Source organism: Ranitomeya variabilis, chromosome 7 (assembly GCF_051348905.1).
Source record: "Ranitomeya variabilis isolate aRanVar5 chromosome 7, aRanVar5.hap1, whole genome shotgun sequence".
Taxonomy (NCBI): Eukaryota; Metazoa; Chordata; class Amphibia; order Anura; family Dendrobatidae; genus Ranitomeya; species Ranitomeya variabilis.
The window spans coordinates 41,191,388-41,207,873 of NC_135238.1; the positions used below are offsets into that span (position 1 = coordinate 41,191,388).

Here is a 16,486-nt window from a genome sequence, read left to right on the forward strand (position 1 = left end):
ACACACAGATTTACTTTACTAAATATGATGATGGTGTTTCCTATGCTAGTGTAGTGATGGTGAAAATAAGGAATAATGAGGCTTTCGGTCACATTATTTCGGCACTTGCAGCCACACACCTTTTTAGTGTTTCTCTGGAACTCCTTGTGCCGCACTGGCAATGTATAGAAGAGCTGCTGTACGCTGACACTTGTTCCTTGCTGCCGGGGGAGTGGGGATTTTTGAACGATTTTTCCATTTTGATCAAACACCAGGCGAGTGCCCACCTTAGCCGATTTATGGCAGGTAAAAATGGACAAATCACTATGGGAAAAAAAATCATATATGACCGCTTGCAATATTGTCATAGAGGTACAGAATATGGAACATGTATGTCAATGCATCAACAGGATCAGTTAATAATACAAAATCCTTTAAGGGGTACTCCCCTCTCAGACATTTATGGCAAATCAATGAGGGTCCCACCTCTCAAGGATAGAGCCCCATTTTGAACTCAATGTGAGTATAAAGGTGGCCGCACACGTGCAGCTCTCTCCATTCACTTCAGCATAAGTTCCAAATACTTGGCGAGAAAGTGTCCTATAGTAGTGAATGGGGAGAACTGAAAAAGGACGGCCATTTACAGCACTGTTCTCGATAGGAGCAGATTTCAGAGGCAGGGCTCGCATCTATCAGACATGTATGGCAAATCATTTTCTAGTAAGTCGTTCACCACTTTGATGCCACTCCTCTGGTGGTCCCATCAATCTTTCATATCTGTCCTGCAGTTGTCACAAGGGCGACACGTCCCCCTGGAGTTAGACGGTAACGTCAGGTAAGGAATCCCAGGTCTTCTTTAGAGATGGTGTGATTTGTGTCCCATATTAAATGGATTTAGTTTTCCATGGTGTGGAAGAAGTACACGACCATTTTGTATGCTCGTCAAAAACATGCAGCTCCATTTCAGCTGCTTCTGATCTGGTCATTAGCTCTTTCTACATAAACTGGTCAGACCTTCTTGTCCCTGCCAGTGAAAGATTCATCTTCCTGTGCTGTGTGCTAAAGCTAACTGGATGGAGTAGAGTTGTTGTAGTAGTGTTCTGAGGTTTGCTGTAGTACGTTTGTGTTTATCTCCTGGTCCCTGTTCCTTTTTAGTTTATTCCTCCCAGTCCCAGTCCTCCTCCCTATTGTTGGTTAGTGCTTTTGTATGATAGAGGTTTTCTGCTATCTGTTTTGTTTCGGTGTCTTGTTTACCTTACATTTCTGTCCTATGCCTCATGGAGTAGGAAATGGGACAAATCAGGGCTTAGCAGGAGCATAGTAAGGTAGGAGACTTGGGCCTCTCTACCTTCAAGGGTACCCCCGGAAAAGGCGTCGTTAGTGTCCCAATTCCAGGGACAGTTTGACGCCCCCCTTCCTTACCAAAGACCGTCACAGCGTGACATCAGTGATGACGTTCCAACCACCCTCATGCGACTCAGCCAATCCGTAATCTTGGTGGTCATGTGCTGACAGTGCTACTATCTAAGGAAAGGCCAGACAACTATGAATTGGGGAGACCAAAGTGACAAATGGTTCCAGGTTTTTGTGTATTAATGTAAATGTATCCTCTGCTTTCTGGTAATTTTTGTAAAATAATTTTGGAGAAACCCTATAACATTTTTTTTCTTGACTGCCTTCCTTAACCCCTCTGTGACCTTAGACGTACTATCCCGTCAAGGTGACCTGGGCCTATCTGACCCTCGACGGGATAGTACGTCATAGCCGATCGGCTGCGCTCACGGGGGGAGCGCGGCCGATCGCGGCCGGGTGTCAGCTGCATATCGCAGCTGACATCCGGCACTATGTGCCAGGAGCGGTCACGGACCGCCCCCGGCACATTAACCCCCGGCACACCGCGATCAAACATGATCGCGGTGTACCGGCGGTATAGGGAAGCATCGCGCAGGGAGGGGGCTCCCTGCGTGCTTCCCTGAGACCCCCGGAGCAACGCGATGTGATCGCGTTGCTCTGAGGGTCTCCTACCTCCCTCCTCGCCGCAGGTCCCGGATCCAAGATGGCCGCGGCATCCGGGTCCTGCAGGGAGGGAGGTGGCTTACCGAGTGTCTGCTCAGAGCAGGCGCTGGTAAGCCTGCAGCCCTGCACAGCAGATCGCCGATCTGACAGAGTGCTGTGCATACTGCCAGATCAATGATCTGTGATGTCCCCCCCTGGGACAAAGTAAAAAAGTTAAAAAAAAATTCCCCACATGTGTGTAAAAAAAAAAATAAAAAAAATATCCTAAATAAAGAAAAAAAAAAAAAAATTATTCCCATAAATACATTTCTTTAGCTAAATAAAATTAAAAAAAACAATAAAAGTACACATATTTAGTATTGCCGCGTCCGTAACGACCCAACCTATAAAACTGCCCCACTAGTTAACCCCTTCAGTAAACACCGTAAGAAAAAAAAAAAAAAAACGAGGCAAAAAACAACGCTTTATTACCATACCGCCGAACAAAAAGTGGAATAACACGCGATCAAAAAGACTGATATAAATAACCATGGTACCGCTGAAAACGTCATCTTGTCCCGCAAAAAACGAGCCACCATACAGCATCATCAGCAAAAAAATAAAAAAGTTATAGTCCTGAGAATAAAGCGATACCAAAATAATTATTTTTTCTATAAAATAGTTTTTATCGTATAAAAGCGCCAAAACATAAAAAAATGATATAAATGAGATATCGCTGTAATCGTACTGACCCGACGAAAAAAACTGCTTTATCAATTTTACCAAACGCGGAACGGTATAAACGCCTCCCCCAAAAGAAATTCATGAATAGCTGGTTTTTGATCACTCTGCCTCACAAAAATCGGAATAAAAAGCGATCAAAAAATGTCACGTGTCCGAAAATGTTACCAATAAAAACATCAACGCGTCCCGCAAAAAACAAGATCTCACATAACTCTGTGGACTCAAATATGGAAAAATTACAGCTCTCAAAATGTGGTAACGCAAAAAATATTTTTTGCAATGAAAAGCGTCTTTCAGTGTGTGACAGCTGCCAATCATAAAAATCCGCTAAATAACCCGCTATAAAAGTAAATCAAACCCCCCTTCATCACCCCCTTAGTTAGGGAAAAATAAAAAAATTAAAAAATGTATTTATTTCCATTTTCCCATTAGGGTTAGGGTTAGGGCTAGAGTTAGGACTAGAGTTAGGGCTAGGGTTAGGGCAAGGGTTAGGGCTAGGGTTAGGGCTAGGGTTGGGGCTAGGGTTAGGGCTAGAGTTAGGACTAGAGTTAGGGCTAGGGTTAGGGTTAGGGCTAGGGTTGGGGCTAGGGTTAGGGCTAGGGTTAGGGCTAGGGTTGGGGATAGGGTTAGGGTTGGGGATAGGGTTAGGGCTAGGGTTAGGGCTAGTGTTAGGGCTAGTGTTAGGGCTAGTGTTACGGCTAGTGTTAGGGCTAGTGTTAGGGCTAGTGTTAGGGCTAGTGTTAGGGCTAGGGTTATTGCTAGGGTTAGGGCTAGGGTTAGGGTTGGGGCTAGGGTTGGAGCTACAGTTAGGGTTGGGGCTAAAGATAGGGTTAGGGTTTGGATTACATTTACGGTTGGGAATAGGGTTGGGTGTGTCTGGGTTAGAGGATTGGTTAGGGTTACCGTTGGGATTAGGGTTAGGGATGTGTTTGGATTAGGGTTTCAGTTATAATTGGGGGGTTTCCACTGTTTAGGCACATCAGGGGCTCTCCAAACGGGACATGGCATCCGATCTGAATTCCAGCCAATTCTGCGTTGAAAAAGGAAAACAGTGCTCCTTCCCTTCAGAGCTCTCCCGTGTGCCCAAACAGGGGTTTACCCCAACATATGGGGTATCAGCGTACTCAGGACAAATTGGACATACAAAACTGGGGGCCAAAAAATAAGTTTTGTGGGAAAAAAAAGATTTTTTATTTTCACGGCTCTGCGTTGTAAACTGTAGTGAAACACTTGGGGGTTCAAAGTTCTCACAACACATCTAGATAAGTTCCTTGGGAGGTCTAGTTTCCAATATGGGGTCACTTGTGGGGGGTTTGTACTGTTTGGGTACATCAGGGGCTCTGCAAATGCAACGTGACGCCTGCAGACCAATCCATTTAAGTCTGCATTCCAAATGGCGCTCCTTCCCTTCCGAGCTCTGTCATGCGCCCAAACAGTGGTTCCCCCCCACATATGGGGTATCAGCGTACTCAGGACAAATTGGACAACAAAGTTTGGGGTCCAAGTTATCCTGATACCCTTGTGAAAATACAAAACTGGGGGCTAAAAATCATTTTTGTGAAAAAAAAAAGGAATTTTTATTTTCACGGCTCTGCGTTATAAACTGTAGTGAAACACTTGGGGGTTCAAAGCTATCAAAACACATCTAGATAAGTTCCTTAGGGGGTCTACTTTCCAAAATGGTGTCACTTGTGGGGTTCTTTAATGTTTAGGCACATCAGGGGCTCTCCAAACGCAACATGGCATCCCATCTTAATTCCAGTCAATTTTGCATTGAAAAGTAAAATAGCGCTCCTTCCCTTCTGAGCTCTGCTATGCGCCCAAACAGTGGTTTACCCCCACATATGGGGTATCGTCGTACTCAGGACAAATTGCACAACAACTTTTGTGGTCTAATTTCTTCTCTTACCCTTGGGGAAATAAAAAAATGGGGGCGAAAAGATCATTTTTGTGAAAAAATATGATTTTTATTTTTACGGCTCTGCATTATAAACTTCTGTGAAGCACTTGTTGGGTCAAAGTGCTCAACACACATCTAGATAAGTTCCTTAAGGGGTCTACTTTCCAAAATGATGTCACTTGTGGGGGGTTTCAATGTTTAGGCACATCAGGGGCTCTCCAAACGCAACATGGCGTCCCATCTCAATTCCAGTCAATTTTGCATTGAAAAGTCAAATGGCGCTCCTTCCCTTCCGAGCTCTGCCCTGCGCCCAAACAATGGTTTACACCCACATATGGGGTATCAGCGTACTCAGGACAAATTGCACAACAATTTTTGGGGTCCAATTTCTTCTCTTACCCTTGGGAAAATAAAAAATTGGGGGCGAAAAGATCATTTTTGTGAAAAAATATGATTTTTTATTTTTACGGCTCTGCATTATAAACTTCTGTGAAGCACTTGTTGGGTCAAAGTGCTCAACACACATCTAGATAAGATCCTTAGGGGGTCTACTTTCCAAAATGGTGTCACTTGTGGGGGGTTTCATTGTTTACGCACATCAGGGGCTCTCCAAATGCAACATGGCGTCCCATCTCAATTCCAGTCAATTTTGCATTGAAAAGTCAAATGGCGCTCCTTTCCTTCCGAGCTCTGCCCTGTGCCCAAACAATGGTTTACACCCACATATGGGGTATCAGCGTACTCAGGACGAATTGTACAACAAATTTTGGGGTCTATTTTCTCCTGTTACCCTTGGTAAAATAAAACAAATTGGAGCTGAAACAAATTTTGAGTGAAAAAAAGTTAAATGTTTATTTTTATTTAAACATTCCAAAAATTCCTGTGAAACACCTGAAGGGTTAATAAACTTCTTGAAAGTGGTTTTGAGTACCTTAAGGGGTGCAGTTTTTAGAATGGTGTCACACTTGGGTATTTTCTATCATATAGACCCCTCAAAATGACTTCAAATGAGATGTGGTCCCTAAAAAAAAATGGTGTTGTAAAAATGAGAAATTGCTGGTCAAATTTAACCCTTATAACTCCGTCACCAAAAAAAATTTTGGTTCCAAAATTGTGCTGATGTAAAGTAGACATGTGGGAAATGTTACTTATTAAGTATTTTGCGTGACATATGTCTGTGATTTAAGGGCATAAAAATTCAAAGTTGGAAAATTGCAAAATTTTCAAAATTTTCGCCAAATATTCGTTTTTTTCACAAATAAACGCAAGTTATATCGAAGAAATTTTACCACTATCATGAAGTACAATATGTCACGAGAAAACAATGTCAGAATCGCCAAGATCCGTTGAAGCGTTCCAGAGTTATAACCTCATAAAGGGACAGTGGTCAGAATTGTAAAAATTGGCCCGGTCATTAACGTGCAAACCACCCTTGGGGGTGAAGGGGTTAAAGGCCACTACTTTTTACTGATGGCCCATCGTTAGGATAGGCCATCAATATTTGATTGGTTGTGCTGTGACACACGGCACCCCCCGTCGATCAGCTGTTCCCGGACGTGGCCAATATAGAAATGACGGACCTTCTGCGTTCTGGCAGTATCTGAGACCTTCCACCCGCCGGTGGTGAAAGCTGATCCGCAGGGGTGTTGGTGTCGCACTCCCACCAATACAGATAGGCCATCAAATATAAAAGTAGTGTAGAACCCATTTAAGAGTTTGGATCACTTTTTTGTACATTTTTAGAATCTGTTTGGCTTTACCTCAACGCACACAATGAACTTAAAGCTTCTCCCCGGAAACCAAACGTTTCCACGCTCAGCAAGTCAGAGAAATCCTGCAACTTGGACGTGTGATGTTTCAAAGCTGAAACAATAAAAGAGCAAATAAAACAAAGCACAAATAGCAAATACATACAAAATCATAGAAACCCATCCCTTATTTCTCAGCACGTTGGGAGCAAGACTTGTCCGAAATGAAGAAATGTTTACCGCCGCTGCTCCTGTCTCAGCGTTTAGGCCACACATTGACATAGCACATCAACACTGCAGACAATCAACAGGCCTATCGGCTCTGCTGATGTTGATAGCACCCTCCACTGAGCTCAGTGATTGGCTGCAGCAGTCATGTATGATGTCTATGCAGCGTCATTGCTGCACACAAAAATAGAGACTGGAGCAGCGGCGGAGAGCAGCATCTGAGTTTGCTATTTTATAAGATTGCAAGTATTTGGGGTCCGCTTTGTTGAAAGTGGAAAACCCCTTTAACCACATAACTTACACGCTGCTGTCAATCTCTGACCGGCCTTGGCATCTCAAACAGGGGGGAAGCCATGAAGGTTTCTGTCGCCACCCCCTATGAAGCCCAGTGTAACACCAATGGGTGGGCTTCCTTGGGGGATCAGCATATTGTCAATATACTGCTATGTTAGAATATTGCAGTATATTGTACAAAAGATTAAGCAATTGCAGGTTCAAGTCCATAAAAACAATCAAAAAATAAAATAAAATATCCATGGATACGACCATTCATATAGTGACAGTTAATTAGCTAGTTGGCAACCATGGATACCTAAGGTCCTGCACATAAGGAAAGAGACATAGCGAATCAGGAGAACTATACTTGGAGGTATTTGCTAATATTATTATTATTACACCTACTACATATTAGGATAAGATTTTGGAGATGGGAACACCTTTAAGGAAGCGAAACTTGGCTCAGATGGGAAGGAGGTCGAGAGTTAACTTACTTAACCCTTCAAAGTTCTGTTCTTCCACCCCGCAGCCGTTATCAGAGACTTCTATGAGTTCTGCTCCATATTCCTTCAGCTTTATTTCTAGATTAAAATTTAGAAATGTTAATCAAACTTTACCAAATTTGTGACACAAGGATGATGCATCTGTGGGGATGAGGACAGGCGCAGCAAGCTCAGGAGGGGGGACAGGCGCAGCAAGCTCAGGAGGGGGGACAGGCGCAGCAAGCTCAGGAGGGGGGACAGGCGCAGCAAGCTCAGGAGGGGGGACAGGCGCAGCAAGCTCAGGAGGGGGGACAGGCGCAGCAAGCTCAGGAGGGTGTCAGCGGTGTCATACAGCCGCCACCTGCCTCTAATCGCTGCCGTCACTCCTGCCCAAACCGCAGGCAGCATGAGTCAGAGCTTGGGTGCATGATCGTAGTATATTTTTCTCCGAAACGTTCTGGGATTTTACAGATGCTATAGATTGATGATCCAGTTGTGGGACTATGGGATTTAGGCAGCTTAAATCTAATGACAGGATCCCTTTACACTGTGTTCCAAATTATTATGCAAATTGGATTTAAGTGTCATAAAGATATAATTGTTTTGTTTTTCAAATAAACTCGTGGATAGTATTGTGTCTCAGGGCTCAATGGATCACTGAAATCAATCTTAAACACATGTGATAATTGGTTTTCCAGATGATTCTAATTAAAGGAAAACTACTTAAAAATGATGTTCCACATTATTACGCAGGTCACAGTATTCAAGTAACATGGGAAAGAAAAAGGATCTCTCTGCTGCCGAAAAGCATCAAATAGTGCAATGCCTTGGTGAAGGGATGAAAACATTAGAAATTTCCCGAAAAACTTAAGCGTGATCATCGTAGTGTTAAGAGATTTATGGCTGTATCTGAGCACAGATGTGTTTGTGCTGATAAAGGCATAATGAGGAAGATTTCTGCCAGGCAAGTTCATCGGATTAAGAGAGCAGCTGCTAAAAAGCCATTACAAAGCAGCAAACACATATTTGAAGCTGCTGGTGCCTCTGGAGTCCCTGGAACCTCAAGGTGTAGGCTCCTTCAAAGGCTTGCTGTGGTGCATAAACCTACTATTCGGCCACCCCTAAACAGTGTTCACAAGCAGAAATGGTTGTATTGGGCCCACACATACATGAAGACTAATTTCCAAACAGTCTTGTTTACTGATAAGTGTTGAGCAACCCTGGATGGTCCAGATGGATGGAGTAGTGGATGGTTGGTGGATGGCCACCATGTCCCAACAAGGCTGCAACGTCAGCGAGGAGGTGGAGGAGTCATGTTTTGGGCCGGAATCATGGGGAAACAGCTGGTAGGGTCCTTTAAGGTTCCTGAAGGTGTGAAAATGACCTCTGCAAAGAATACTGTATAGAGTTTCTGACTGACAACTTTCCTCCATGGTATAAAAAGCAGAAATGTGCCTTCAGGAGCAAAATCATCTTCATGCTGATAATGCACCATCTCATGCTGCAAAGAATCCCTCATTGGCTGCTATGGGCATAAAAGGAGATAAACTCATGGTGTGGCCACCATCTTCCCCTGACCTCAACCCTATAGAGAACCTTTGGAGGATCATCAAGCAAAAGATCTATGAGTGTGGGAGGCAGTTCACATCCAAACAGCAGCTCTGGGAGGGAAGAAATACAAGTAGAAACTCTCCAAAAACTCACAAGTTCAATGGATGCAAGAATTGTGAAGGTGACATCAAAGAAGGGTTCCTCTGTCAACATGTAACTTTGCCTGTTAGGATGTGTTGGAGTTAAATAGCTTTTTTGTTCAGTGAATGTGACCTCCTAATGCTGCAAATTCCACAAATGAACATTTTCAGTTCTTTAAAACATATCAAATGTTTAGAAATTCTACTGTGCCTAATAATTTGGAACAGTGCATTTTGAGTTTTTATTCATTTTGGAGAGTATACTGTTATCATTGGGAGGTTTCTTCAATAAAATTCGATGTATACTCTAACGGGTGATGACTTTTATTAGACTGACTGTCATTTGCACCAACCATTTAGGAAAATCCGAGAAAAATGTCAGTTGCATAATAATTTGGAACAAGTGTAAAGAGGACTTTGTATTTTTATTACCACAGTAAAAAACTGTGGAATGGCGCATGTCAGAAGCAGGCTCAAGCAGCGAGCCCGCCCCATACCTGGCAGGTAATGGCTGTGTATTACAGCCAGGACCTTTCGTTATCAATAGTGGGTGAAGCAGTGCTCCGTTCGCAATTGTTAACCTGTTAAATGACAGCGGGAAAAAACAGTTCGCCGATATGCCCATAGGCACGCCGTAACATGATCGCCGGTGGACTGTCATGACAGCCGAGGGTCAGTTCATGATCTCCGTGCCCGCCAGTACAGAGCTCCTTTGAAACCCTGCACGTGGCTGGCGTTTATGGGAGAATGTGATTTCTGCTATACGCAGAGATGCCGTCGCATTGATTGGACCATCGCATCTTCGCTAATAATAAAAGTAAAACAAAAAAAAAGTTTAAAAAAATATGAAAAATTAAAATAAAAGTTAAAATCACCCCCTTTTACCCAACTGAAAATTAAGATATAAAAAAAAAAAATACAAACGTGGTATCGCCACATTCAGAACAAAATATAAAAACAATTCATCAGTAAACACCGTAGAGGAAAACAAAAATTCTAGAAACCCAAAATTGTTTTTTTTGTTGCCACAATTCCACAGAATAGGGCTGTAACAAGCGATCAAAAATAAAAAAAAACACATCTATCCCAAAATGGTATTAATAAAAACATTGTCTCATTGTAGAAGATGAAAAATAGCTGTATACTGAAGGGTTAAGCACGTTACCAATACTTGTGGCTCCCGCATCGATGCTGTTCTCCACGAGCTCCTTGACTGCCGTCGCGAGGCTCAGCACTACTTGGCCAGAGCAGATTTGGTGGACAGACTTGCGGTCAATGGGTCTGATTGCTTTAGCGAGTTCAGTGCTAAAATTAAGGGGAAAAAAAACGTATATTTCAAAAGTTATACAGAGGAAAACGTCTCTTACGTCTCTGTAAGGGAGTCTGGACACCACATTGTCAGGCGATCCTGCAAATGTTAAGAGAAGAGAAAAAAAAAAAAAAAGGACTGGGCATGTTAAATTTCAATATGCCTAATCCTTTGTTCTCACATCACCGGAAGAGGTAGCTCATTTCTTTCTTCACATTCAGGACACATGCACACCCAGCTCCACCGTACAGGAGTGTAAATGTAGAGGGGGTGAAGACTTAGCCGTCATCGGAATTCTGTTACATTGTATGGCCCATTGCGGGTGAAAAAAAAAAAAAAGTTTGTCAAAAAGTTCGGAGTTAGTCGGACGTTTCTATGAACACTGATGTAGAATTATAAGCTTCTACAGCATCCGATATTTACAGATACATTACCCAAGTGTAATGGTTTGATCACTGAGCCACTTGGTTATCACTTCTGTCTTGTGACAAGGTCTCCATCATGCTGGAAATAGCATTATCATCACCCATCTGCTCCTGGATCGTACGTAGACGTGACTTTTAGAGGATGTTTAGGTCCCATCCTTTATTCGTGGCAAAATTGTGAAAGTGAGCCCCTCCATGGATGGTAAGCCCCCGCACGAGTGGTCTCTGTATGCCTTACTGTTGGCACAACACAAGACTCATGGCAGCGCTCAATGCATCTTCTATGGACAATCGTTCTTCTAGATGCCCCAGTCTGAAGGAGCTTCATCAGTGAAAGTACCTTTATCACCCCAGTCCTCTGCAGTCCGATCCCTGGACTTCCTGCAGAAAGTTTTACACTACTCCATTTGATGCTTGACATTGTGCTTGGTGATGTAAGGCTAGCATGGAGCTGATCAGCCATGAATATCCATACCAGAGGAGGGCTGTACTGTGCAGTTATGGAGTCAGCAGAACGTTGGTGACTTTTCTGTCCTCTGCACTCGTACCCCATGGGGGGCAAGGGGAGTGGGGCCGGATGTCATGCCCCGGGAGGGGGGGGGAAATGTTTGCGTGGGGCCGGATGTCATGTCCCGGGGTAGGGGGGGAATGTTTGCGTGGGGCCGGATGTCATGTCCCGGGGTGGGGGGCAAGGGGAGTGGGGCCGGATGTCATGCCCCGGGGGGGGGGGGGGGGGGAATGTTTGCGCCGGGGTGGGGGGGCAAGGGGAGTGGGGCTGGATGTTATGCCCCGGGTTTGCATGGGGCCAGATGTCATGTCATGTCCCAGGGTGGGGGGCAAGGGGAGTGGGGCTAGATGTCATGTCCCGGGGTGGGGGGCAAGGGGAGTGGGGCCGGATGTCATGCCCCGGGGGGGGGGGAATGTTTGCGTGGGGCCGGATGTCATGTCCCGGGGGGTGGGGGGCAAGGGGAGTGGGGCCGGATGTCATGCCCTGGGGGGGGGGGGGAATGTTTGCGTGGGGCCGGATGTCATGTCCCGGGGTGGGGGGCAAGGGGAGTGGGGCCGGATGTCATGCCCCGGGAGGGGGGGTGCGTGGGGCCAGATGTCATACCCTGGGGAGGTAGCGTGAAGCTGGATGGCATGCCCCAGGGGCAGCGAGACTGAGAGACCTAAATTCAGCGATTATGAGCCGTGTCCCGTTCCTTTCCTCCGTACACACTGGGTAAACCTCTGAGCTAGACTAGGTTTGATCCACTTGTAGCCATTTTACCTGTGTTCCATGCCACTGCCAAGAAATGTGCGTTACAAAAGATTTCCTCTAACTGTAACAAACCCTCAGCTGTGAGAAATGTCAGCCCTGGTCAGATCCTCATCATCCAGCTAGAAAGTTGAACATTTCCATTCAGTGACTGCAAGCAGAGATCTGGGAGTTTTACCGAGGAACTGTCACATGAAGTAAATTAGAAAGTCGCAATTTTTAATTACTGTTATTTGCATATAAAATGGAAACCCCCTTTAAGCCAATGAGTGAGCGCAGCACTCGTGACTTACCAGGCGTGCTCCATTGCAGAGCATACAGTGTGAAGCCGCCGGGGAACATAGCAGGGTCTGTCCCCGGTGCGGACACGTACAGTCCTCCCGCCTCCTCACAGCCGCGCCGCTCTCCTCCTCACCGCTCACGGCTCCAGCCAATCACATTGCCGCATTCCACTTTACTCACATTCTATTGGCTGATAAATGAATGACGATTCAATAACCCTGAGACGTAAAGCGGCCATGTTTGATAAGGGAAGCCATACGGCAGGTTCTTATGTGAAGCTTTGCCCTCACTTGAAATGGCCGCTGTGCGGATCTTGTGCGAGTGAGGCCTGCTGGGAAAGGAGTGACGTCACCAGCGCTCAGGGCCGGGCAGTGAGTAGCGTGGAGCCGGTCGGTGCTGCAGCAGCTATGCCCATGTATAAGGTACAGCCGTACAACAGCGGGGACATGAAGGTGGAGCTGCCCAACTGCATGTACAGACTGCCCAACGTGCACCAGGAGCAGGTACTATAGCCGAGGCCCATATGTCAGTGTCAGCCATCCTGACCATAGAGCCCCGGATTGTGTCTGGAGCTCCCAACATTCTTTTTTTTAAATCTAGAAATTTAAATTCATGCAAAATGGGAGAAAAAATGTAAAACTGCCAGATCTGTCATGATAATGGGGTCTGGTACTGAATCTGGGGCGAACAGTACAGCGATGGGCACGGCGGTGATGCCTGAAGGCCCCATTATGGGTCGATGACGGCTGCCAGGTACCATCAATGTATGGCTGATTTATTAAAAAAAAAAAAAAAGGATTCTCAGTGGAGCAGAGAGAATAAAAAGCCCAGCTACGGGCAGGGCTTCATAGCAAACGTCTTCATATCTCCTCTCACCGGGATGATATCTCCACTACCCTCATATATAGAAACATTGTAGCCCAGTGAAGCCGTCAGTCAAGGCAAACAAATGCGTCCAGTGAGGAAAAAAATGCAGCATTATGGTGTCTCGTGGGGAGATTGACATATTGCGGATGGAGCAGTGTACGGTGGCACGCTGATTCCCCGCGGCTCCATATGACATAGTACTTTGGCGGGCACCTATCATTTCGGCTGACCTCTAGATGAAGCATACAGCGAAACCCCTTGTAATAGCGAACAGCATCAATTCTGCTTGTGTTTTCCAGGATGGCGCTGACCCAGCTCTTCAGGCCTTGGAATCCAAACAAGAAGACATCCTTAAGCGTCTGTATGAACTGAAAGCCGCGGTTGACGGCCTCTCAAAAATGATCCAGACCCCGGATGCCGACCTCGATGTGACCGAGATCATTCAGGCGGATGAGAGCGCGGCCACGTCCTCCTGCAAAGCCGACCTGGACTCTATACTTGGGAAGGTGTGGTATAAATGCTGGTAATATCGACTGAACTGGTCACGTGTTGAGGTCTTATACGGCCCCTGGGAGACGTTCAGGGAGGGTCATCGATCACTTTGGGCTTTAGATTACATGAGGTGGATCCATCTTATGTTCTCCAGATCCGATTGATAGTAATAGTGTTAACCATTACATTTCTGGCCGGACACGTCACTTGATCCCACCCATCTAATGTAGATTTGGGGTCCTAGTCAGTGACATGGGGTGAATTAGTGGCCAACTCTGTGTACGTACCAGTGTTGCACCAGGTGATTGATTGTTCTCTCTCATGTGTTTACTTAGGGAGTGACCTGGCTGTTACCTAGAAGCTGCCAGGGGCCACATCAGACTAGTCTCGTCTCTGCTTATGGTCCCCGGATAGTTTATTTTTTAGTAATGAGCGAGCATGCTCGGGTACTAACCGAGTGTCTTCGGCGTGCTCGAAAAATATGCCATCACTATTTGGCACAGTGGAAAAAACCGCAGATGATGTAACCAACCTAATGTTGTCCACATTGGGAAGCGATTCTTGGTGTAACCTCAGAGTTTGTTTCTTACGTTCAGGACTACGGAGCGCTGAGAGATATCGTCATCAACGCCAACCCCTCTGTGCTGCCACTCTCCTTGCTGATCCTGCACAGTCTGCTGTGCGAGCGATACCACGTGCTGTCCGCCGTGCACACCCACTCCTCCGTCACGAACATCCCAGAGCCTCTGCTCAAGTGCTTCGTTGACCAGGTCCAAAAGAAGTCCCGGAAGGACTATCAGCTTGGCTTCACCCTCATTTGGAAAGACGGTAGGTATGGGGAGCAAGGCTTTATCTTGTGGTGCCGTTATTGTGTGCACTGCTCAAATGACATCTATATACTTGGCGTATGCCAAAATGTTAAGATACTCGCCCTCTTTAACCGGCGTTTTCCAGCCATGTTGGTGCTGTCTCTGGGCAGTCACCTTGCGTGGGTACATAGGCTCTACAGCCTTCATAGTTTGATCTGGTGGACATGTGAAGGTTGCAGGCGATCAGCGGCTCTCGTTAGTTGCAGCACTCGCATCACATACAAGTCTGGTGATTCAGGAGGTGGGCTATCTTGGGATTGTCAACTTTCTTTAATGTATGGACAAAAGCCATGCTGCCCACGCAGTGCCAACCCTCAAGATCGCTTCTTCAGGTGGTGGCATGTTTGGAAGTCCAGATGTCCTACTGAAGGTTTCCTGATCTGTGACTTATAAAGTGCCACATCTATTGCAGATGACATTAGTTTTGGGGTTTTAATTACTGTAAAAAACAAATTTTTCTTTGCTCATTCCAGTGCCCAAACCACAGATGAAATTCAGCATCCAAAACATGTGTCCGATTGAAGGGGAAGGCAATATCGCCCGATTCCTGTTCTCCTTGCTGGGCGAAACATTTAGTGCCGTTACCGCTACGCTGATTGACAGCTGGGTGGACACTGCCATTTTTCAGATGAGAGAAGGAAGCAGTAAGGAAAAAGCTGCCGTCCTGAAGGCGATGAACTCTGCTCTGGGCAAGAGTCCGTGGCTAGTAGGAAACGAACTGACCGTTGCTGACATAGTGAGTTGGTGTGCCATCCAGCAATCTGGGATTCCCACCGCTGCGCCGGCTAACGTGCTGAAATGGATGAAAGCTTGTGAAAATCTCCCCTCCTTTAATACAGTGCTTAAATTATTGAAGTAAGCGATGAATGAGTGCAGACCCTCCCCCTAATGGGACAACACCACAGAGGTGGACCCTCTCTATTCAGCATGCATCCAACTTTCTAGTGTCACTAAAGCCACTTGATCTTTGTATTGGTACGCCATGAATATAATAAAATATAAGTGTCTTATTTTCAGTTCTGTGAACTCTTCTTGATCCACCAAAATAATTCTACAGAGGGTTTGTCTGTCTACAAGGAGGTGTAATCAAATTTTTACAGCCGTCCAGTTATTGGCCGGTCGCTACTTTCTGTAATTGGATATGATTCGATTTGCAAGAGCCAGAAAATCATCCATGTGTAATCTGTGGCTCTGAGGACCACCGCATACTGGATGGCAGCTGCAGCTCCTCTTTTCATGGACTGGTCTGAAGGCATCATGATTGAACCAGACCTGCTAAATAAAAGCAGAATCAGGGATGTAGGTAGATCGATCTCGGGGCTCCCACCCCGCTTGACCACATGTCCTCGGGGCTCCCACCCCGCTTGACCACATGTCCTCGGGGCTCCCACCCCGCTTGACCACATGTCCTCGGGGCTCCCACCCCGCTTGACCACATGTCCTCGGGGCTCCCACCCCGCTTGACCACATGTCCTCGGGGCTCCCACCCCGCTTGACCACATGTCCTCGGGGCTCCCACCCCGCTTGACCACATGTCCTCGGGGCTCCCACCCCGCTTGACCACATGTCCTCGGGGCTCCCACCCCGCTTGACCACATGTCCTCGGGGCTCCCACCCCGCTTGACCACATGTCCTCGGGGCTCCCACCCCGCTTGACCACATGTCCTCGGGGCTCCCACCCCGCTTGACCACATGTCCTCGGGGCTCCCACCCCGCTTGACCACATGTCCTCGGGGCTCCCACCCCGCTTGACCACATGTCCTCGGGGCTCCCACCCCGCTTGACCACATGTCCTCGGGGCTCCCACCCCGCTTGACCACATGTCCTCGGGGCTCCCACCCCGCTTGACCACATGTCCTCGGGGCTCCCACCCCGCTTGACCACATGTCCTCGGGGCTCCCACCCCGCTTGACCACATGTCCTCGGGGCTCCCACCCCGCT

The 16,486-nt window shown here is 46.5% G+C and overlaps 2 protein-coding genes across 2 annotated transcripts in view; one reads left to right on the forward strand and one right to left on the reverse strand.

Annotated features, from left to right (window-relative positions):
* Positions 1–12,442, reverse strand: part of PMS2 (PMS1 homolog 2, mismatch repair system component) — a 24,112-nt gene extending 11,670 nt beyond the window's left edge. The window contains exons 1-5 of the mRNA XM_077274918.1: positions 12,329–12,442; positions 10,209–10,348; positions 7,365–7,451; positions 6,379–6,481; positions 120–303 (exon numbers count right to left, since the gene is read on the reverse strand). Of these exons, the coding sequence (XP_077131033.1) occupies positions 120–303; positions 6,379–6,481; positions 7,365–7,451; positions 10,209–10,348; positions 12,329–12,342 (528 nt within the window). The 5' untranslated portion in view covers positions 12,343–12,442. The remainder of the gene's footprint in view (positions 1–119; positions 304–6,378; positions 6,482–7,364; positions 7,452–10,208; positions 10,349–12,328) is intronic.
* A 79-nt stretch (positions 12,443–12,521) lies between these two features.
* Positions 12,522–15,561, forward strand: AIMP2 (aminoacyl tRNA synthetase complex interacting multifunctional protein 2). The gene is made up of 4 exons (XM_077274922.1): positions 12,522–12,820; positions 13,484–13,690; positions 14,273–14,504; positions 15,019–15,561. Exons 1-4 carry the CDS (start codon positions 12,554–12,556, stop codon positions 15,402–15,404), a joined length of 1,092 nt encoding a protein of 363 aa, XP_077131037.1. The 5' UTR covers positions 12,522–12,553; the 3' UTR covers positions 15,405–15,561.
* The last annotated feature ends 925 nt before the right edge of the window (positions 15,562–16,486 follow it).